The following is a 23,458-nucleotide window of genomic DNA, read 5'->3' as shown; positions in this document are numbered from 1 at the left end:
AGGAGGAGTTGGAACTGTTAGAAAGGTTCAGGAGCTGTGCTCCTGTGAGCTCCCGCTGAATCTGAGGCCTGGGTCTTAAACAGAACTTATCCAGATGTGGAAAGCAGGTTAGTGATACAGATTCAAGGTAATATGGTATATTATCAGACTGATGTCATAGGTGCTGAAATCTTTAAATACGTTTTTCTTATTAAACTCTGGGCTAATCTAGATGGCAGGGGGAGTGTGTTCAGGAATGGGAAAAGGAAAGCAATTTCTACAATTACCAGTTGAGTAAAGGGGGAATATTTTGGCTTGGTGCCATGGTATCTAGTATTGAAGAGTGGCCTTTAACTGCATTACCTGTCTTTTCAGCCAGAAGCACCCTGGGCAGGTGCAGTGAAGAAGTGGATTTTCCTCTTCTTTTTTGCTTAAAGAATATGAAGCACAGCCTTAAGAGGCAGAGTGAAATGTCAAGTCAAATGTCTCTTTCTTGATCTAGCCTTTCTATAACCATATGAAAGGCTAGCACCATATGAGGTTTGTCCAGCACCATATGAGGCTTGTCTCTCTCCCATTATATCCCATTTTTCTTCAATTTGAATCCTGTGTACAGGAAAAAAGCAGGGTAGAAATGTTTTACATAAATATAACTTCTGAGATAAATTAGATTGCCAGAGTAACTGGTCCAAGATCAGCCAACTAACTTCCATGACAGCGTGGAGATCTGAGCACAAGTATCCTCAGGCCTAGTCCAACATTCTATTTATAATATGCAGGCACTTGGGCATAATTTGAGAATAGGAAGTCCCTAAATTAGTCTGGCTGCTGTTGATCTGTATGGCCACTCTCTATCCAAGTCAATATCCCTTGTCCAAGGAATGGATTACTGTATCTAAGAAGCAGAAGTGTCATCAGCTTTTGCCCTTTCCAGAGCTTCAAGTAGGTTGGGTGATATCAGCACTGATATTCTATAAACAAACTATGGTCACTAGGGGATCTTAAAATGGAGCATTGGTGTTTTTCACCATTGTTTTGATGCTCTTTAGCTTTGTAATTAAGATGGGAAACAGATAGTAGCTGGAAAATGTTTGATGGTGGACACTGGTTCTAAGAGAAAGCCACTGTAATTCATGAAATGACCACCTACCTTGAGATATTCTTGGATTTTTTTAATACAGGCATATTACTTTTTATCTTTCCTGTTGGCTTTTTTTTTTAAATCTTAAACTGAAATTTGTATTTATCATTTCTAATGATGTACAAATCAGCAGATATCTATGCTGAATGTTTCCTTGAAGTTGAAATCTTCAGTCATGAATTTAATGACTTTTCAGTAGCACCTCGAGGCTAATCTTTGGTTCAATTGAGAAAAAAATGCACATCTGTAACTACTTAAGTCTGGATGTGTTCATCAGACCCTCCTATTGAGATGTTTGCTTAAGAACACAAGTTCATTTTAATTGCACAGTAAGTATAAGATTCCAAGTTGATTGAAGATATTGTGTGCCAGCACTCAAACTCTCATAAAATGAAGTGAATGTTCCAGTATTACTGTTAGAAACTTCTTTAAAGAACCATCGATCATGCTTTGTAACATATCGATTTATATTTCAATCTCTTTACAATGTAGCAAAAGAGCCTTAAAACATATCTTAGATATCTAAACAATTAGCAAAAGTAAACTCTTCCATTAAAGTTGTTTCACCAGTTATATTTATCCCAGTCTGCTTACTCATTGATAAAAATATATAAATGGAATCATGGCCAAACCCAGCAATAATTATGCTACTTTAATAGACAAATGCTTTACATTATCTAACATTCACATAACTAATGTGAGAAATAAGACAAATAGCCACTGGGGCTAGAATTTCAAGGGCAATAGGGCTAATGTAGTACTTAGACAGCATTTCAGTGGAGAATCGGGAAATGATGGACAATCTCAATAGCAAAGAGCTTAGTTTGTGCTGCAGAAGAAGGATGCTGTTAACATAACAAAGTTTGCAAGAGGTTTGTTGCTTCAGGAAAGAAACAGAGGTCCTGTATTGTAAATTAACTTCATAGTTTGGTAGAAAAAGAAAAATAGGAATTCTATCCATCTTCTGTAGGACAGAGAGAGATTGCAGAGAGCACTTCTTGTTTTCGTGAGAGTTAGAAACTGAAGAAGGAAAAGAAGGAATTACCTGGATGGAAGCACTGTGTAGCACTATGGGTAACAACAAGATAGGGTTGTCAGGTCTGGGTTGGAAAATACCTGGAGACTGTGGGGGTGGATTGGGGAGAAGGCAGGGTTTGGGGAGAGGAGGGGCCTCAGCCTAGTACAATGCCATAAAGTCCACCCTTCACAGCAGGCATTTTCTCCAGGGGAGCTGATCTCTGCCAACTGGAGATCAGTTGTAAAACCGGGAAATCTCCAGACCCATTTTGTAATTCTCATTCTGTTTACAAAGTGAATAAAAAACTGGTTTGCTGCACAATAGAGTAACAATAAAAATAACATTTAAAGTTATGAATAAATGTATCAAAATGGATGCAGCATTTTTAGACTCATAGATTAAATGCTAACTTGCTGTCTGTGCTTATGTTGGTCTTCTACAGTTAACAGAGGACTCCTAAGGAGAGTTGCATCCTTCCAAACCCATTGAATTCAGAAGACTTCAGGGGTGTAATTCTACTAAGGACTTCAGTTTTTGCAGCTTTTGCCTCAGCTATACCTGTTGGTTCTGTGGCTTGTTATGTCCCAACAGAACCATATTTGTTCATCTACCTGTACCCATTCCTCTGGCTGCATCCTCTTGGAATCTTCACAATTTCTCCTTGTCCTCCACACTATTCTGCAATTTTATTTATTTTTTTATTTTACTTGAGATTCCAGACATTCTAATGGACAAAGTAGTCCCTGAGTATACCTCCCAGAACTCCTCATAACAGCTTCTCTATGCATCACTGCTTGCAGGACACATAAACACCACAGGGCCTACAGTCCATGGGGGATAGAGGGACTGCATGCATTTCAGTTCTTTGAAATACAAAATAAATAAGAAAAAGTCTTTTATATCAGGATATCAGCTTTGTTTGTTTTTATAGTTCTGCTTCATCCTCTTAAAGGTAGAGGACCTCGATCCTGTTATATATGTATGTCAGGTGTTTTTGTTTTTTTTTAGCAGGAATGCAGTTCCGGCTGGCTTGGCATCATAGAATGTGGTCTAATATGCAAATAAGTTGCTGCTAGGCTTTTTCTACAAAAAAAGCCCTGTGTGAAGCAATGGTGATGTCAGGGGTGTGGCCTAATGTGCAAATGAGTTATTCTGGGCTTTTTCTACCATTCCCCCCCAGGTATCCAGGTACATTCAAATCTGTTCTTCTAAAACAAAACCTGGCCTTATGAGGGAAAAAAAAGAATGGTCATGTTCCTTTTGATCTTTTCTGGTTTTTGATACCACCTGAGGGTACCCTGTTGGTTTGATAATGACATAATTGTCACATGCATAAGGATTCTGCCACTCCGCAAATAAGGAACTAATTTTCAATGGAAAAGTGTAATGTAAATATTTTCTTTTTCTGTACTGAAGTCGACCATCAAATTATTGGGATATTTGGTTAATATAGCAGAGTTTTGCCTAGTCATAGAAGTGTGATACTGAATGCAATAAATAAATCTCCCAAGAAGTATATTGTGAAAAAGGTAAACTTGCATTTATTCAGGTAGATCCAGTTCACATTCAGGTTGCAGTTGAAAGCGGAAAGAGACACCTAAACTAAAGAGTACTTGCCCTATTATAAATGGCCTGATAATCCAGCATCATGTGTGTGGGAAGGCATTGCATCTACAGGAGAGACTGCAGAAACATGTGTCTCCATGGAAGGCCATGTGTAGTGAGTGAGAAGACAAAGGAGAGAGAGAGAGGAGGGGTCAGAGGGCAGTGCCCAGGTTAAGACAAAAGCAGGTATCCCATTCAAGGAGATAACATCTATACACACTTAGACTTGGAGCGATGTAGCACCCTCCAATGTCCAGGTATGCTGAGTTGTTCACTCTAGCAAAAGGATCTTCAAGACAATATACCGTTCTTAAGAAAGTGACAAGAAATTCCATTGACTATGCAAATCATAATATTCTTTAGCTTTGGGAGTGTGTTTTATTAAATAAAAAACTTGGATCACCTATATATTTATTCAATGCCATTGAAAATGCTGTTCTAGGAAGTAAAGGGGAAACGATTAGATTGCAATGTGTGTTCAAAGTAGAATAATGTGTTCTTGGGGGGAAAAAACCTCTTAAAATGTATTTAACTTTCTATAATAGCATCATAGAAGGGCCAGAAAAACTTTGGAGATATCTTTTCCTGTCATGTGACTAGTGCAAACAGGTGAAAAAAGTTCCTTATCGTGTCTTTTGGTGCTTGATAAAACAGCAAAACTGCTTCAGAGTTCAGACATGAAAGGCTATGCTTGGAAGAGGTCAGATTGTTTTGTATTTTTTCCCTTTTGCTCTGTTCTAAGTATGTTGAGATTAGTTTTTAAAGAATATTTTGGCATGATTGTAATAAATCTGCCTGACAGTAATTTTAGAAACATTTTATTGGTGCTAATTAATTACATCTCTGTAACTTTTGAGCTGTTTATTATCAACTGGAAGAGAGGACTCACACATTCTTGAGTTCTTCTAGACTTGCAAACCTTTGGTTTAGGCTCATGAAAAGTTTCTTAGTCTTATTAGGAACACTGTAGGTGGTGTTCAAAATGGCCTGTGTGATACCACAGAGATCTGACCTCGAAGATTATTAGGAAACTTCAGATGGAGCAGAATATGGAGGCTGCAATTACTTCACTGGTTTGCAATTACTTCACTAGCTTTGACTGAAACCCCAAATGGTTTTGGACCAAAATACCCTGCCTCCTCAACTGTTCCATCCAGTTTCTTGGAGCCAGGCTACAAAGAATGCACTCTTATTCATTCTGTTATTTTGAAGGCTTCCCAAGATCGAACCCTGAGCCTGTTTCTATTTGTGGTGGGTTTTGAGAGGCAGGACTCAACTGTTCATCTGGTTCCAGGATGTATTTTTAGTGGAAACTGGTTCAGGTAGCCGGCTGCAGGTTGACTCAGCCTTCCATCCTTCCGAGGTTGGTAAAATGAGTACCCAGTTTGCTGGGGAGAAAGTGTTGATGACTGAAGAAGGCAACGGCAAAACACCCCATAAAAATTCTGCTGTGAAAACGTTGTGAAAGCAACGTCACCCCAGAGTCGAAAACGATTGGTACTTGCACAGGGGACTACCTTTACCTTTACTTTAGGGATGGGCACGAACCAGCTCATGAACTTACATGACAAAATTTGCCTGTTTCGTGGTTTGCGGACTGAAGTTTGTGGCAGGACAACTGGCACAAACTTTCCACAAACTTTCAAGCAGTTTGTGAATAGATACATAGACAAACTGTCTCCACTCAATCAAAATGTTTACCAAACTTCAAAGCAAGCGTGGGGGGGATTCTTCAGCCTTGGAAACAGCAATAGGTACCCTCCAAAGATTAACAGGCACTGCTGGCTGCCAATAACACAGCTGCTCTATGGGATCAGAATGCTATATATACCCTCATCTCAGCTACATATCCACTCCTATGTAGGGTGTTGGTAGTCAGAGAGAGAGGCAAGGAACTCATTGAAAGAAGAGCACATTCATTTATTCTTGATTGTGAACATCTCTTCCCTGCTGGGGTTTGGGTGTTACATATACTGAGCTCTGAGCCACCCCGTCTCTCTGCTTACACTGAGCAGAGGGCTTACTTACTGGGTGCCTTGGCTAAGGAGTCACGTTTATACCTTCCCACTCCTCCTGATTGTGAACACCTCTGTGTGCCATGAGAAAGTAGCTGCGAAAGGTTCTTGTTGTGAAGGGAAGAAGCTCCTAGGGATGTCTGCCTTTCTGTCCTTCAGAACCTGCGTTTGGAGATTTGGGGATGGGGACTATGATCATGGGAGGGAGAGATGCTTGCCTTGCTTCCACTGCCTGACTGGGAGTGGGGTGCAGGAGTCAGGTCTGCCCTGGTGAAGCTTCTCTGTGAGTTTGGTGTCACTGGCTTATTCCTGAGCTATTCCATAGATTCCTGTAACTGCAGCTGTCTTTTCTAGAGAGAGAGGACTGGGGAGGCCCCCCTTTTTTTTTTTTTAGGCGGGGAGCTGTAACTGGGAATCCTGAAATGTAATTTGCCCCCAACTTGGAGAGATTGTAGAGAAGCGGGTGGCAGGGTGAAATGCTCTGTGCATGCCGTGTTTATAGCTTGCAGGGGTCCATTCTATATACTTTTGAACCTGCACCTGACATTTCACCCCCAAGCACTATCCTGAGACATCTTCTATGGGGGGGCATAACTCAGACCCTCAAAGTCTAATCTGCATCTAACTTGGAGCCATGTAGAGGAGCACTGGGGTGGTGATGGTCCCCTGTGAGTCATGTCTCTGGCTTGCGCAGGGTCCATTCTACACACTCTTGAACCTTTGGAACTTGAGCCTGTCAGTTCTCCAGCAAGCACTTTCCTGGGGGCACCTACTTTGGGGGGGGGCACAGCTCAGACCCCTCAAATCCAATCCTCTCTAAACTTGGAGAGCAGGCAGAGGAGAGACATCCAGAGATCTCTTGTGAGTTTGGGATCTCTAGCACACGCTGGGGGGGGGGGCAGGCATTTTACCATGTCACAAACCTCATGAGCCAAACCAGTTTGAAACCTAAAAGTTTGTGGTTTGTGGCTCAAGCATGAACCACAAACTGAAATGAACTGCATTTTCCCAGTTCATGCCCATCCTTATATATTTTACTGCGCCTGACTTTCAGCTGGATGTTTCATATGTATTTTGACATTGTCATCCATTTTTAGACCACATCTTCAAAAGTAATCCGGATCATCTTCCACAATACAGACAACACTTTCCAGAGCAACAGGAACAAGATAGACTCACACAGGCTCTGCAGTCTACCTGGTTGTGACTAGATACTCCCCAGCTGGATAGAGTAATAGCTTGAGGGAAAATGTGAAGAGTAAAGAAGTTCAACATCTCCTTCCCTACTACAGCTTCTGCACGGCTGATTTGAAGTGAAGACAAAGTCATCCGGAGGTCTCCCTCATGAGTTCTGTTTTAGTCCTAAAATGGGAAGGTTTCAGGTGTTCCAGATGTTGATAGCTTACTACTTTAACTCGCTGGCATAGTAGGTAAATGATACATGATGGAGCCTACTTGTGCCTTTTCTTGGGATGAAGGCACTACCAGCAAAGGGCAATGGTTAAAAGTGTCAGATCAGAGACCTAGATTCAAATCCCCACACTGCTATGGAATCTCACTGGGTGACCTTGGGTCAATCATGTTCTCAGCCTACCTCACACCATTGTCGTGAGGATAAAATGGAGGAGAGAAGAATGATATTGCAAGTCATTTGGTCCTCATCAGGGAAAAAAATGGGGGTATAAATATCTAAATAAACTTCTGTTGAGAGTCAGAATAATATTTACATGCTCTGTACCTGATACTCTCTCTCTTAATTGTAATAGTTTTGGTCCAATTGACTTTCCCAAAGTTTTGTACTATGCAGCTGCATTAATTATAGATTGATCCTCTTTCCTTCTGTCAATTATATGGGGGAAAAAGACTTGATTGGTGTTTCAAACTTTTAAAAAGCTGTCTCTAAGACACAATTGTGCAGGCTACCTGCTCCATTGGCTCTTCTTTGGATTTTGCATCTTTGATCTGGTTCTTTGATTTAGTCCTGCAATTAAGAAGATTTGGTTCAAAGAAAAAGCCCATTGGTTGATGTTTTACACTGATGTGATAATGTTTACACAGATGTGCTTTGAAAGCTCGATTATGGTGGATTTTTTGGGTCCAGCCACATGACAGGCCTCTGTTATTTGAAAGGTAAACTTATATAACATCTATCTGCAGCAGCTTTTTCAACAAGCCAGCGAGTTCTCTCTCTACTCTCTTTCTCTCTCTTTTGGAGGTGATTTATCTGATCATTGTATTTAACATTATTTTCATTTCGGGGTTTTAAATCCTTCCATAATAAATCACTCGCTTTCAACAATTTTTTTTTAAATCACTCAGGTGCGCGCAGGGCAGTACTTAGGACTGCTGTGATGAAAAGGTGTAGCATTACCTGCTTTAAGCCACCTGCCAATTAATTAGCCCCAAACTCTCTCCAGCAAATAAAGCAAAGCAGCCAAATCCATTTGATCTCTCAGATTTACACGGTGACTGAAAAGACACATGGAAAGAGACTTTAAAAAGCACCTCCTGTTCTTTCTTATAGCGCCATAATGTTTTTGTTAAACAAAAGTGTAAGCCTGCTGAGTGATTTTTCCCCCCTCCAGCCCTTTCAAGATTTAATATTGAAACATCTTCGATAGGGAAATAACATTTATATAGATGACAATATACAGTGTATTGAGGTTGATAGGCATACACGTTGCAATGCTTAGAGTTACGTTAACACAGTCCATCACAAGTGTGGCCAGTGTAGTTCAAAGGACAGCTGGATTGGATCAAACTTCCAAGTGAGTCATTTTCTCACCACCTTAACTTTTCCTATAAGTAAAATGGGAAGAGTAACAACATACCCCACTTAGCTGTGAGGAAGTCTCAAGAACTGTAATGAATCTTACTCATGGATGTTTTGTTAACATGGCTAACTGTTTTAGGTATTAGCATATTAATATATTTTTCATTCAGATGGACTGAATCTGAAATTATACATATCTCAAGATTCATGTGCTTCCACTTGTGTGCTGCATGTTTGTGGATAACCATTGGCAGCTGATCTCTGTTCAATCTGTTGAAAGTCAGACCTTGAGCCAAATTTTTCATATACAAAAGTTGTGAGGCCCTCATGGACATTAAGCTCCTTGTCTACACTGTCAAGGCATTTGCACAGCTAAACTGAAATTGGACACATTATGTAGTCCAGTGTGCTCTAATTTTATAAACATCTAATGGCTGGGACATTTTTACTTGTCTGTCCTGAAATATGGGTTAGGACATCACCCAGAACAAACCATGAACCAAATAAAGCAAGGAAGTGTCAAGTTGGAATAGAATGTTAGGCTGTGAAAGCGTCTCATTTATAATGCAATCTTAACCAGAGTTATACCCATCTAAGTTCATTGACATCAATGAACCTGAGAGGTATAACTTTGCAAATAGGAGGAGGATGAGGAGGAGGATGTTGGATTTATACCTTGCTCTTCACTTGGCGTCTCAGAGTGGCTAACAAGCTCCTTCCCTGCCTTTCCCCACAACGGACACCCTGTGAGGCAGGTGAGGCTGAGAGAGCGCTTTCGAGAACTGATCTTGAGAGAACAGCTCTGCAAGAACTGTGACTGACCCAAGATCACCCAGCAGGCACATGCAGAGGAGTGGGGAATCAAACCCCATTCTCCCAGTTTAGAGCCCATGCACTTAACCACTACACAAAATGGCACTATTATATACTGATCAATCTCATATGAAGGAATGGGGATTTATAGTAGGAATTAGGAGAGTTCATGTGTACAAAATGCAAACTGTATTCACTAAGCTATAAGATCCATATTTACAGTTTGCTGAACCTTTTCCCAATTAGCATCATCAGCAACAACAGCCGCAGAGTATCTTGATTTTCACAGCTCTTTACAGTAGAATAAGGTGAAATATTTAAACACAACTACCTTCATACCACCAATATAGCCCATACAAGGGCATTGAAAGGTTAGTTTGAGACCCACATGACTTTACAATGTGAAAGACCTCACCTGAGACTATGGAGACATATTGCCAGTCTGAACAGATAGTAATGACCTTGATGTACCAAGGGTATGATTCTGTATAAGGCATCTTCATGTCTATGTATGTGTGAATATGACAAGCAAACCTGAAGCTATTTAGACATGCCAATACATTATAATAACTATTGTATGGCAGTGTGTATAGTACAGCCAGGAGATCCTAACATCGTCTGGCAGCGAGAAGTTCTAGCTCTTTTAGCATTATGCACTACTAGGCAGCAAGCTAGACTTGTTTTGAAGGGAAAAGACGTTCCAGAGGTGGTTTGCCATTTCCTGCCTCTGGGTAACACCCCTGGGCCAACCCTGCTGAGCTTCCAAGATCTGGCTAGCCTGCACTATCCAGGTCAGGGCATACGTTATAAATCATGGACTTTTCAACAGCTTCCTAGAATATCTGTATACCTAGATATAACATCTGTATACAATATCGATATACCTGGATACACACCTACTCTGTTCCTCTATCTTCAACAGAAGTATAATCGCCATGAGTTGAGAATAACGGATGCACATCACTATCTTGGTTTTCCTGTTCCTAAATCAAATGAGAGAATGCTGAGCTAAATATGTGACCCAATATAACAACGTAGTATTGGTAGCATTGGTGTGGCCAAGTATAGTATTTCTTACATAATGTCAGGGCTTTTTTTTGAGCAGGAATGCACAGGAACACAGTTCTGGCTGGCTTGGTGTCAGGGGGTGTAGCCTAATATGCAAATGAGTGCACAGAAAAGCCCTGTGTGAAACAATGGTAATATCAGGGTGTGTGGTCTAATATGCAAATGAGTTCCTGCTGGGCTTTTTCTACCAAAAAAGCCCTGCATAATGTGTAATGGTTTTATCTATATCACCCTGTCAGGTTTTCACCTTATAAGGGGACAAGCATATGGCTACAAAAAGGTAAGGGATTACTGGGAACATTCCCAAGGCTCACTTCTCCAGAGGATTGACATGCATTTTAAAGTGGCCAAATGATATGCATTTTAAAGTACATAAAGTACATTCAGTTATTACTGTTGTCCATTACCATCTTTCAGAACAAATGCTCACCCCAGCCAGCTAGCACAGTAGAAGTTACCCCCCCCCCCTATGTTTACCTACCCCAAATGTTCGCTAGGTTCAAATGGCTAGGTTTAAACGGAGTTACTCCACCATTCCACAAATCTGCCCAGCTGGCTTAGCTGGATTTAAAGGGAGCTGGACAGATATATGATGGATAGGTCCACTGTTGACTATTAGCCATGGTAGCTGAATGCATCCTCTGGGTTCAGTGGAATTGTCAGTCAGATGCTGGGCAGCAGTCAGCTTGTGATGACTGTCATCCACAACATGGTCTTCCCTGTGCCTTATGACCAGTTTCTTTTGGAAACAGGATGAGGGACTAATTGGTCTGATGCAGCATGCCTGTTCTGACTTTTTAATACTCCCATCAACCCGACAGCCAGTTTGGTGGAGTGGTTAAGTGTGCAGACTCTTATCTGGGAGAACATGGTTTGATTCCCCACTCCTTCATGTGCACCTTGAGCCAGTCACAAGTTCTCTCAGAGCTGTTCCTCTCAAGAGCAGTTTCTGTTAGTGCTCTCTCAGCTCCACCTACCTCACAGGGTGTTTGTTGTGGGGAGGGGAAGGGAAAGGAGATTGTAAACTGCTCTGAGACTCCTTTGGGTACTGAAGGGTGGGGTATAAATCCAATCTCTTGGATTTATAAATCACTCTCTCTCTTACACTACAATACAGTGAATGTTCAGCAACTGTTATGACAACATGCAATCACAATGGACTTCCAGGAAAATGGTGACCGGAAGAGGAGCATTTCTAAAAGCTCTGGTGAGGCGTACCATGCCAGGAAAGAAAGAATTTATTCCTCTAGCCTCACATTTCACCTACAAGTCAGAACTAACTGATAGGGAGGGAATGCAAAACAAATCAGCCAGTATCATAATGCCCCTGCATAAATCGATGGTGCGGCCTCATTTGGAGTACTGTGTACAATTCTGGTCATCACACTTCAAAAAAGATATTATAGCATTGGAAAAAGTTCAGAAAAGGGCAACAAGAGTGATTAAAGGGTTGGAATATTTTCCCTATGAAGAAAGGTTAAAACGCTTGGGGCTCTTTAGCTTGGAAAAACATCAACTGAGGAGTGACATGATTGAGGTTTACAAGATTATGCATGGGATAGAGAAGGTGGAGAAAGAAGTACTTTTCTCTTTCTCACAATACAAGAACTCGTGGACATTCAATGAAATTGCTGAGCAGTTGGGTTAGAATGGATAAAAGGAAGTACTTCTTCACCCAAAGGGTGATTAACACATGGAATTCACTGCCACAGGAGGTGGTGGTGGCTACAAGCACAGACAGCTTCAAGAGGGGATTGGATAAACATATGGAGCAGAGGTCCATCAGTGGCTACTAGCCACAGCATATTGTTGGAACTCTCTGTCTGGGGCAGTGATGCTCTGTATTCTTGGTGCTTGAAGGGGGGCAACAGTGGGAGGGTTTCTTGTGTCCTGGCTGCACTGATGGACCTCCTAATGGCATCTGGTATTTTGGCCACTGTGTGGCACAGAGTGTTGGACTGGATGGGCCATTGACCTGATCCAACATGGCCTCTCTTATGTTCTTACAGGTGAATCCATGGGTGGGGGAAACTTGATTCATCAAGATTCTGTCTGGATTCCAATAATATCAAAGACAGTGAGAATAAGGAGGCTTAATTGCCAGCAAAGGTCAACCTTTCTCTTCTACTTTATTTTCTTTTTTACAAACCTGCAATCATTTGGCTCCCTTTTTAAAAACATGCAGTCTCAATGCAAGCTGCACTGGTGACTGCTCAAGCATGCTTACCTCTCCTTTCCACCTAAGGCAGAAAATAATTTGGCTCAGAATTTGGCCTTCCTTCCTCTTTCTTGTGAAAACTCCTGGATGGCACCAGCAGGGACTTTCCCCCACCATTTTTGTTTCTCTCTCTCTCTCTCTCTTACGTGTTGTGTGTAGTTGGTGAAGGAAGCGATTTGGGTAAGGAAATCCAGATCTGCATATCAGACACCATAGAATCTCTTTTAGGGATGCAAAAATAATGGTGCTATCATTTTTTAACCTGGAGAATATGAGGGAAGGTTTAAAAAGAGGAGAAAAAACCATCCCCCCAAAGTGGAAACAGTGTGGATGAAGGGCAAAAATGGGCTTCAGGTAGTGATGTTTCTGTCAGGGGATGGAGGGACTGGAGAAAGGTTGTCAATTACTTTCCTGACAGAGCAATTCCTCAGTGGAACAGGCTTCCTCAGGAGGTGGTGGGCTCTCCTTCCTTGGAGGTTTTTAAACAGAGGCTAGATGGCCATCTGACAGCAAAGAAGTTCCTGTGAATTTAGGCGGAGGTGTTTGTGAGTGTCCTGCATTGTGCAGGGGGTTGGACTAGATGACCGTGGAGGTCCCTTCCAACTCTATGGTTCTATGATTCCTGTATGGCTGGAAGCACCTCAACCCACAGTGGAAAAGAGGCTTAAAAAAAAAAGCACTGTTAAGTGGCATATGTGCAATCAGTCCTGGTCTCCTGGGGCTTTGTTTGGAAAGCAGAAAACACTTCTACTTTTCCTTCCTTATGCAAGGAAGGGAGAGCTGCTGGAACAGATGAGGTATACCATCTAGCTAGAGGGAAGGCTCACTCATCTATTCCCAGCCTTTCACGCCACAGGTGATCAGGCATCAGGTTGTTTGTTACTTCTGTCCTATGCCCTGTTTTCACACACAGGCCGACTATTGCTCTGCTCTGTCTAAAAGGGTACCTCTGCCAAGGATGGGTGCTGGTGGGCTGGTTTGCACTATCATCGACTCATAAACTGAAGCTGGGCATTTTTTTCCTGACATACAGCGTGTGTGTTAAAGTAAAATATTCAAAATTTGGTAAAACCACAGTGGTGGTAAAGTGCCATCAGGTCACAGCTGACTTATGGCCACCCTGAAGGCTTTTTCCAGGCAAGAGATGTTCAGAGGTGATTTGCCATTGCTTGCCTCTGCATCATGGCCCTGGTATTCCTTGGAAGTCTCCCATGAACCCAATACTAGCCAGGGCCTACCCTGCTAAGCTTCTGAGATGGGGCTTGCCTGGGCTATCCAGGTCACAGAGCTTATGCAATTCTTAGAGCAGCCTGATGGCTGGTACGATTATTTTGAGGAAATGTCAGAATTCACACCTGTGTCATGGCAGAAGATGGAAATTAAGATGACATTTAGGCCTTTATCCAAGGTGCTCTGTTCTGCTATTTACCGGCCCCTTGGGGCTCTTCCTATTGTCGTCTGCTTCACCAGGCTTCTGAAATAGTCCATCAGTGGCTATTAGCCACAGTGTATTGTTGGAACTCTCTGCCTGGGGCAGTGATGCTCTGTAGTGTTGGTGCTTGGGGGTGGGGGGCACAGTGGGAGGGCTTCTAGTGTCCTGGCCCCACTGATGGCACCTGGGTTTTTGGCCACTGTGTGACACAGAGTGCTGGACTGGATGGGCCCGATGCAACAAGGCTTCTCTTATGTTCTTATGTTCAGAATTTACGTCTTGTTCTGTTTTATGTATATGATATGCAGTATTGTTGAACACTATGTCAGTGCAGGCCACACAATACTGATATGTGTCACATTGTCTGTGATAAATGAAGCATGAAAGCAAAGCAAAGCAAAAAAAAAAAGGCTCTTGAAAGAAGGGGGGAAACCCCAGGGGAGGGTGCCAGTTCATTTGGGGGGAGGGAGGGGAAAATCCCCCCTTTTGGAAACATAAGGTGATAAAAGGCTGGGGGGGAGGGAGAGAGAGAGGTAATGCATGTAACACTCTTATGAGTCGTTCTGAAAACCAAAGAGTCGAACTGTCAGATCTTTGCTCCTGCTGCTGGCTCCCTCCCCCCCCCTTCCCTTCCCCTCTCGCCTTTCATGTGTGTCTAGGCAGGTCTCACCCTCGGGTAACGCCCTTTCTCCTTCTTCTGCGTCTTACCTTTCCCTGCACCTGTCCGCGTAACGCGGGCGGCGAGAATCCAACTCGCCTCCTCCTCGCCGCTGCCGGAGCGCCTGTTGCTGCCACGCTGGGCCTGCTTGGCGCGCTGCGCTCCGGCATTGGGCAAGCGGCTGGAACCTCAAGAAAAAGTGGAGAGCGGAGATCCCACCACATCCTTCCTGTTTGGCGTAGTGGTTAAGCGCGCGGACTCTTATCTGGGAGAAGCGGAGTTCGATTCCCCACTCCTCCACTTGCAGCTGCTGGAATGGCCTTGGGTCAGCCCAATGCTACGGCAGGAGTTGTCCCTGAAAGGGCAGTTGCTGTGAGAGCCCTGTTAGCCCCACCCACCTCCCAGGGTGTCTGTTGTGGGGGGAGAAGATATTACAGGAGATTGTAAACCGCTCTGATTCAGAGAAAAGGGCGGGGTATAAATCTGCAGTCGTCTTCTTCGCCGTCCAACCCAGCGTGCGGGGAGGGCCCGAGGGGGCAGGGAGGGTGTTTCCAAGGTTAAGTTGGAAGGCAAGGCTTGCGAATGACTGGGGAGCGTTTAGGGGACTCCCCCCCGTCACTCCGGATCAAGGCGGAGGAGGGGCAGAGAAGGTGCGAGGAGGGGTGGAGGGGGGAAAAGAGAAGCGGGGTTTAAGATTTCAAACGCCGCGGCTCCCCGGCTTGCGAGCCACCTTCGGCGTTATTAGCATATGTCAGGGGGGAGAAGGGAAAAAAGGGACCTGCCCCATGCATGTATATATTTCCCGTCCCTCCGCACTCGCTGCTGTTTGCACTTGGAAGCGCAGCCTCGCTCGGAGCTCCTCGGTTCCCCCCAAGACGCCAGCCAGAGGGCCCCGGCCCCACCGCCCCTTCACCTGCAGCGGCCGCCGATGTCCTTTATGCCCAAGCCTGGCCCAGCCCCGCCACCCCCATGCCCGGGGAGAGAAGAGACTCCCCAGACAGGCAGCCGCTATCTTAACGGCCTGCGGCGGGAGAACCTCCAGCGTCGCCTGAGCCTTTAGAGACGCGGACGCCGTCGAGCCTCCCTCGCTCCCTCGACGACATCCCCCCAAGCCGGGCGTCAGCCTCAGCCTCCCGTCGCTCTCGCTCCCCCCGCCTCCTCATGGCTCCCCTGGCCGAAATCGGGGGCTTCCTGGGCGGCCTGGAAGGCTTGGGCCAGCAGGTGGGCTCCCATTTCCTCTTGCCCCCCGCCGGGGAGAGGCCGGCCTTGCTGGGCGACCGCCTGGCTCAAGTCGAGAGAGGCTCCTCCCGAGGGGGCGTCGGAGCCACGGATCTAGCCCACTTGCAGGGCATCCTGCGCCGGAGGCAGCTCTACTGCCGGACGGGCTTCCACCTGCAGATCCTGCCCGACGGCAGCGTCCAGGGCACGAGACAGGACCACAGCCTCTTCGGTAAGGCGCGGCTCTGCCTGCCTGCCTGCCTTCCCTTTCCCCTTTCGCGCTCTCTCTCTCTCCTGCTGCTGCTGCTTTAATCATCCTCCCCCCCCCCCCGTCTCTTCCTCCCGCGACGGAAGCATCCTATAGCAACAGATGGTATAGCAACGGCTCTCTCCTCCAGCTGGAAGTTTCAAAACAACTTAATCCGGACTAGGGAAAGGCTGGTGGAAAGGTGTGTTGTGGACAGCCAGGAGTGCAGATGTTTTGATTCCGGCGACATCAGCCTGAGTTCTGCAGGACTGGACGGGAGGCAGGGCTTGCAGGTTCTGGCACCTGGGAAGTCAAGAGTAGCCTCTGAACAGCCTCCTGCAGTGTCGGGCTTCCATCGCTGAGACGCAATGGCCAGAGCCAGCCATTAGGCAAACTAGGTGATTGTCTAGGGCGCTGGCCTTCCGGGGGGTACCAAATTGGGTGTCCCCATGTGACTCAATGATGCTATCAGTGCAGGGAGGGTGCCAGAAGTGAGCCTGGCCTAGGGTGCCAGACAGTCTAGGGCTGTCCCTGGCAATGGTCTCATATCCTAACCGCTGCACCCAGGCCAGCAATAACAGCATGCAATACCTATGCAGGACTTACATGCCTGCCCACAGGTATTGCATGCACATACATGTTGAGCTGCTTTTGGAAGCTAGGATTGTCCACAGCTTGCAAAAAGCCATGTCCATTGCATGGCTGCTTCAGTTGTCACATGTTGTCCACGTGGCTGAGGGATGCTTATTGGTTTAGTAAATCTGTTTTCCGTCTTTCTGGTCATGAAATGCGCAAGCTGGCTTATAAGTGATAAAATGATTTTTAATAGCACAAAACGCTAATGAAAGGTACATGCAGCTTCAAAAGCCCGGGTATGACAACTTGTGCTTTTGTTGTAGGAAATCTGTCATGTGTGAATCAGATTAGAAGAGAAGGCTTCTAGGTCAGAGGGCGCTGAGTCCCTGGCACCTCTCACTTTAGGAATAGGGCACTGCATATTTACCAGCCTTACACACAGGGCTCATCCTTTTCAGCCTTTTACCCTGTTCTCTCAGAGTTCTCATTCCTTTAAAAAAAGGATGCAAGTGTAGTTAGTCTTAATCAGTTGTAATCCGATCCTGCCATCAGGTGGCTTTGTACAGACCCCATGCATTTGAATGGGACTGATGCATATGCAAATATTTGCAGGACTGCAGCCTTAAGTACAACATCAAAGTGCAGCTGAACTGAACAGAGCATCCAGGGCACTGAATTGTGCAACTGCAACAAACTGACATTGCTGTTTAGTGTTAATTTAGCCTAATGTTGTGTTATCTGCCGAACAGCTTTTTGGCAGTGCATTTCTAAGCAGCATTACATCCTTCTAAGCTCACTGACTTCCAAAGATCAATGGGAAGTTATAAGTGCATCATAAAGCTGCATGGATCTTTGCAAGAGCCCAGGCAGGTGTCTACTATTCCCATTTCATAATCCCAAAGTATTTGCTGATGGCTGGGTGTAGGTGAACTCATTTTGGAGCTTGCTGAGATCTGGAGAGTGATATGGATTTGGGAGGGGATGGCCCATGTAGGCTACATCTCACACCACCTCTGTGTCTGGGTCAGCTGGGAACAAGACAAGCCCCAGTTGGGTGTCAGTGCTCTTGGTGTGTTGTGGTGCCTGAATTGACCCTGTTGGAGCAAGAAGTGGAGAGGGAGAATGGCTTGCCCAAGGCTAGTCAGTGACTGAACCCACAGAGAAGCAGGTGTTAGATCTTAGGCCTTCCATGTCCAAAAATCTGCCAGTCTGATTTAGAACACAGTTGTGCAACTAATAATCAAGAAAGGAGACTGCCCTGAGAATAGGAAGGGTTGCTTGATTTGAAAGGGCAAACAAACAAGGCAGCCTGTGGGTAGGCCAGCCTTATCTAAAGAAACCTGCTATTATTGGCAGTCATTGAGTGCCTTGTGAATTAACAGCCACAAAAGGTGCTTGAAGAGGTTTTCTATCAGGTTTCTGATAGTCAAAACAATCTCCTGCAAAAGGTTCTTAGCTGATTTCCAATGCATTGGAAATGCTAATGGTTTTTCCAAGGGAAAGGAACTTTTAGTTCAATACAAAGTTCTTCACAGAAGGGAGACTTCTTCCAACATGTAAACACTAAGCAATTACTTAAAAAAAGTTCGAAATTGAGATCAAACATTTCTGCGACTTCTTTATTCTATCTTCATTCTCAGTAAATGTGTCTGATGTGGTCTCTTTGTTAGTTGAATCACCTGCTTATTATGAAGGGGGGGGGACAGTGTCTTTGAAAATGATATCAGAAAGACAGAATACCTCCCATGTCTTTCAATGAAACTTTGAATGTGAAAACTCTGATGATTTATTTGCAACAGAAAGATGTAACATTTGATATTTGCAAAAGATTGGTCTGGGGATGCCCCTTAGCATCATACATCAGAAACCTAATCATTTTCAGGTAAAACTCCAGAAACTGTATATGACAACACACATTATTTTCTTTAGATGGAAGGCAGCTAATATATATTGATAAATACATGAGAGATTCAAAGCTGTGACTAAAGTCAGTGGCTATCATTTGAACAATAATGATGAGCAGTATATGCAGTTGGAAACAAATCAACAAAGGATTTCCCCCAGTCTAGCCATCTATCATTATTATGGTTTAAGAATAAATGGGCACAAACCAGCCAAAGTTAATCTATGTTAAGCCCATTTGATTTTAGCTGGAGGTATTTAAGCACACGCTTAATTCTGAGGATTTTATTTTTAGTCATATTTTATGTCCTGCCTTCCTACATGGAAACAGCATAAAGGGGATTCCCAGAAAGACTCTCATAGGCCAACTTCAACAAGGTTGCAGATCATGTGACTTCAGTCCATACCCTCAGATCAATTAGATATCAAAACAGATTACTAGAACTTATTGTTACTAAGATAAACATGTTGTGGATGATGTTATGGTATTAAAGTTAGATTGTATTTAGTAGAAGCATCATCAGTCTTTAACTATATTTTATAGTTAAGTAAAGTAAGTATATACCAATCTTGATGTACATAGATATTAACATCAGACTTCTGATTTCTTGTTTCAATGCAGGTATCCTTGAATTCATCAGTGTGGCAGTGGGATTAGTCAGTATTCGAGGGGTGGACAGTGGCCTTTATCTTGGAATGAATGAGAAAGGAGAACTCTACGGCTCTGTAAGTTTCATCATCATTATCATCTATTATAGCTTAAGTTGAATGTGGTACCTTGTTATGGGCATTGGAAATTTTGCCACTGGCTTCTTTAAAAAGCACATTGCATTTCTTTTATTATTTACTTGGAGTCAGCAAGTGACTTATCTGGCCAGTGAAATAAAATCAAGGTACCAATTATCTGAAATAATCTGATGTGAAATGCCATGTGATCATTTCTCAATATTTTTCAAGCTGGGTTCAGAGTTTATTAGGGGTATATCAATGAAAAGATAAATAATAACCTGGCCTACCCAAAAGTTAGCTTGCCTGCCACTGTGGATCTTTCCCTGCAGAGAACAGCTGCACATCCTGTGTTTAAGTTCTTAAATGCACCTACATTTATGTGGGGAGACAGTGAAATTCCAGCATGCCACATGAATTGGGCATCTGCCTCAAAACAAGCCCCAGAATCCTCTCCAGTGCACAGGGGTCCCTCTGCAGAGAAGTCTTTGGAAACGGTTGCCTGTAGGCAGAAAAAATATTGGCTTAAGGCTGAAAAGAAAATATAAACAAGGTGTATGACACCTAAGAAAAATGTCCTGAATGCAAATGGTCTGATAGCGATGCCATTAGAGCATATTGTCTACCCCTCTTTCTTTCTCCTAGGAAATTTTCATGGGTGGACTGAGAAATTAAAATAGGCCAGGAGAAAGCCTAGATGAATGGGCTTTGTGGTGCTACAAGCCGGTGCTGCAGGGTCCAGTTTGCTCAGACCTGACTGGTGGCATCAACAAAGGGCACTGGCTCTTCCTGTTGCCTCCTCCCACAAACTGGCAGCAGTGTGGGAAGAGGCCATCAATGAGCTAACACCAATAATTGTTGCCAAGTAATCCAAGTAATCTTTGTGCTTCTGGCAAAGTTCCTGAGACATGGTTCTGCTTTCTTCTGGCCTCCAATTCGGCTTTCTTTTGACCCTCTAGATCAGCAGCCCCCTGGCAGATTTCCCTGTTAAAATGGCATGCCCGCCTCTGAGAAAAATGTCCTTCAAAATAAAACAATGAAAGGTTATACTGTGCACTATTGAATATAGAACATTTTGTCAGTTTGGAGGTTGAAAACGAGTCCAGCCTGGGGGTGGGAGAAGCAACATTTATTATGATTAGTTTCAAAGTCCTGAGATAGCTCTATTGTATAGTTATTTAGTAGCTACTCTCTTCATGGATTAGCTTTAAACATAAGTTGTGCCTTCAGCTCATTAACTGATTTTCAGGGAGAGAAAAAAGAAGTAAAGAAGTAAATGCAGAAAATTATAATGAGATTGGCTTCTCCTTTGTGATTCAGCAGGATTTATTTATTTATTATTTAAATTTATATTCCACTCTCCCTGCAATAAGGGCAGATCACAACATAAAGACAAAAACATATAATATCAATATAAATAGCAATTTAACCAATAAAACAGCTCCAGGTTTGGAAATACATGGAGGTCGAGCCTGATGAAGGTGGGGTTGGGGGGGAGGGACTTCAATGGCATTTAAGACCATAGAGTCTACCTTATAAAGTGGCCATTTTCTCCAGGTGGCCTGATCTCTGTTGCCTGAAGGAGACTTCCAGCTAGCACCTAACAACCCTAAACTCTAGTATCTAATTCCCTTGTTGCTAAAGTAATCCTCAGCAAAACAATTTTTGATCAATATGATCACTTTTCTTATATACCACTGCTGTTCTAGAAGTATACAAAATGTTTAAACCCAGTAGAAGCAGTTAATTCTTATTCCGTTGGTTGGAAGAAAAGCTGCTTTTTGAAGTAGTATGTGCGAAAAGGATCTAGAGGTCTTAGTGGATCATACATTGAACATGAGTCAACAGTGTGATGCGGTGGCTAAAAAGGCAAATGCAGTTTTGGGCTGTATCAACAGAAGTATAGTGTCCAGATTATGTGATGTGATGGTATCGCTTTACTCTGCTCTAGTAAGACATCACCTGGAGTATTGTGTTCAGTTTTGGCCACCACATTTTAAAAAGGATATAGACAAGCTGGAACAGGTCCAGAGGAGGGCAACAAAGATGGTGAAGGGTCTGGAGACCAAGTCCTATGAGGAAAGGTTGAAGGAGCTGGGGATGTTTAGCCTGGAGAGGAGGCGGCTGAGAGGTGATATGATCACCATCTTCAAGTACTTGAAGGGCTGTCATATAGAGGATGGTGCAGAATTGTTTTCTGTGGCCCCAGAAGGTAGAACCAGAACCAATGAGTTGAAATTAAATCAAAAGAGTTTCCGGCTCAACATTAGGAACAACTTCCTGGCAGAGCGATTCCTCAGTGGAACAGACTTCCTCGGGACGTAGTGGTAAAAACCTTCCTTGGAGGTTTTTAAACAAAGGTTAGATGGCCATCTGACAGCAATGAAGATCCTGTGAATTTAGGGGAAGGTGTTTGTGAGTTTCCTGCATTGTGCAGGGGGTTGGACTAGATGACCCTGGAGGTCCCTTCCAACTCTATGAAGTAAAATTCTGATATTGGTCTTTTTAAAAATGACTTTTTTTCTAAGCAGGTGCCACCCTTTTATTAATTCCAACTTCTTTTTTATTTTCTACAGGAGAAGCTCACTCCTGAATGTGTCTTCAGAGAACAGTTTGAAGAGAACTGGTACAACACTTACTCCTCCAATGTGTACAAGCATGGCGACTCAGGCCGGCGGTACTTTGTGGCACTTAACAAAGATGGCAGCCCCAGAGATGGGGCACGGTCCAAAAGACACCAGAAGTTCACTCATTTCTTGCCCAGGCCTGTGGATCCTGAAAGAGTGCCAGAACTCTACAAGGATTTGTTGACATTCACTTGAAGTTCAACGCAGAAGGGGAATGGAATCTTAGTCTCGACACAAAGAAATCTGGAGTGCTGAGGAGATCTAGGAAGCCAGCTTGGAGAGGCCATTTAGCGGTAGAGAAGCCTTCATTTCCTAATATCTGGATTTAGGAGAAAGAGCCTTACAGTGAAGTGGTCCAATGTCTTTTAGGTTTATTCGATAATGTGCTGGTCAAGTAGACGACAGAAAGTTGAAAATGGACAATTTACGTACCAGACTGAGACTCAACTACTCTGGATTATTTCCTCCCTACTGTAGAACATGAATAAACTACCTAATAAAGCCTGTGGAGTTGGAATATAAAAAACTGGAAGAAATGGTTTAATTAAAAAAAGAAGAAATGGCAAGCTGACAGGGAAAATAAAAAGAACACCAAGTGGACTTGTCAGATGAAGTTCTGGTGACTATGCAAAACTTGGAAATGGAATTTCAGAATATTTTTTTCCTTCAGGATGGACCTAATTTATACACTTTCAGATTGCAGATATTTATTTTAAATATTTATTTATTACAGAGTTTATTTTTTACTGGGCTATGAAGAGAGTACAACCCTTTACCCTGACAAAAACCATTTATGGTGCCAACATTACTATGAGCTAGTATCACGGTGCACAAAAAAAAGAGACATTTAGTCAGAAAACATTACAAACAGAAACATCTCTCGACAAATTGTTATGATGAAATAATAGTTTGGGGTTATATTTTATGTGCACCCTGATTAGTCATAAACAGGAAAAAATATGTCAGTTGCCTTATGATGACTGCACCCTATATATTTGTACTGAATTAAAAATGCACATTAAAAATTTAAAATATATATATTTTATGTTTATTTTGCAGTTATTTTTAAAGTAATAATCTGATAATAGAACTATCTAAAGGAGGAAAGTGTATAACCTTTACTTTCCCATGTTTCAGACCACATGGGGTGGGTGGGAAGGTGGTGTGGTATAGCCCAAATTCAGAAGCTAAGCAGGGTCTGTACTTGGAAGGGAGACCACCAAGAAAGACAATGGCCAACCACCTTTGCTTCTCACTTGCCTTGAAAGCCCCTTGCTGGGCTTACCATAAGCCAGCTTTGACATTATGGCTCTTTATATGCAACATACCTATCTCCAGATTCATTCCATTCCACATTCATTCTGCATATGATTGTTGTGAGAGACAATTAAATCACTTTCTGAGTTAGGTATGAATGCAAAATGTATAAAGCCCAAGGGAAA

General features: G+C 43.3%; 1 protein-coding gene across 1 annotated transcript; it reads left to right on the top strand.

The window, feature by feature from the left end:
* Positions 1-15,879: 15,879 nt before the first annotated feature.
* On the top strand, positions 15,880-22,505 carry FGF20 (fibroblast growth factor 20). Its single transcript, XM_060247309.1, has 3 exons — positions 15,880-16,170; positions 19,286-19,389; positions 21,966-22,505. The coding sequence occupies exons 1-3, from the start codon at positions 15,882-15,884 to the stop codon at positions 22,209-22,211; spliced, it is 639 nt and encodes a 212-aa protein (XP_060103292.1). The 5' UTR covers positions 15,880-15,881; the 3' UTR covers positions 22,212-22,505.
* The last annotated feature ends 953 nt before the right edge of the window (positions 22,506-23,458 follow it).

Source organism: Heteronotia binoei, chromosome 9 (assembly GCF_032191835.1).
Source record: "Heteronotia binoei isolate CCM8104 ecotype False Entrance Well chromosome 9, APGP_CSIRO_Hbin_v1, whole genome shotgun sequence".
NCBI lineage: Eukaryota > Metazoa > Chordata > Lepidosauria > Squamata > Gekkonidae > Heteronotia > Heteronotia binoei.
This window is presented reverse-complemented; position numbering and strand designations above follow the sequence as displayed.

Bases quoted from the DNA above. Each gene is read 5' to 3' on its own strand.
- FGF20 (XM_060247309.1), top strand. From the start codon at position 15,882: ATGGCTCCCCTGGCCGAAATCGGGGGCTTCCTGGGCGGCCTGGAAGGC. The intron at 16,171-19,285 runs GTAAGGCGCGGC...GTTTCAATGCAG, and splicing joins ACAGGACCACAGCCTCTTCG to GTATCCTTGAATTCATCAGT. The intron at 19,390-21,965 runs GTAAGTTTCATC...TATTTTCTACAG, and splicing joins AAGGAGAACTCTACGGCTCT to GAGAAGCTCACTCCTGAATG.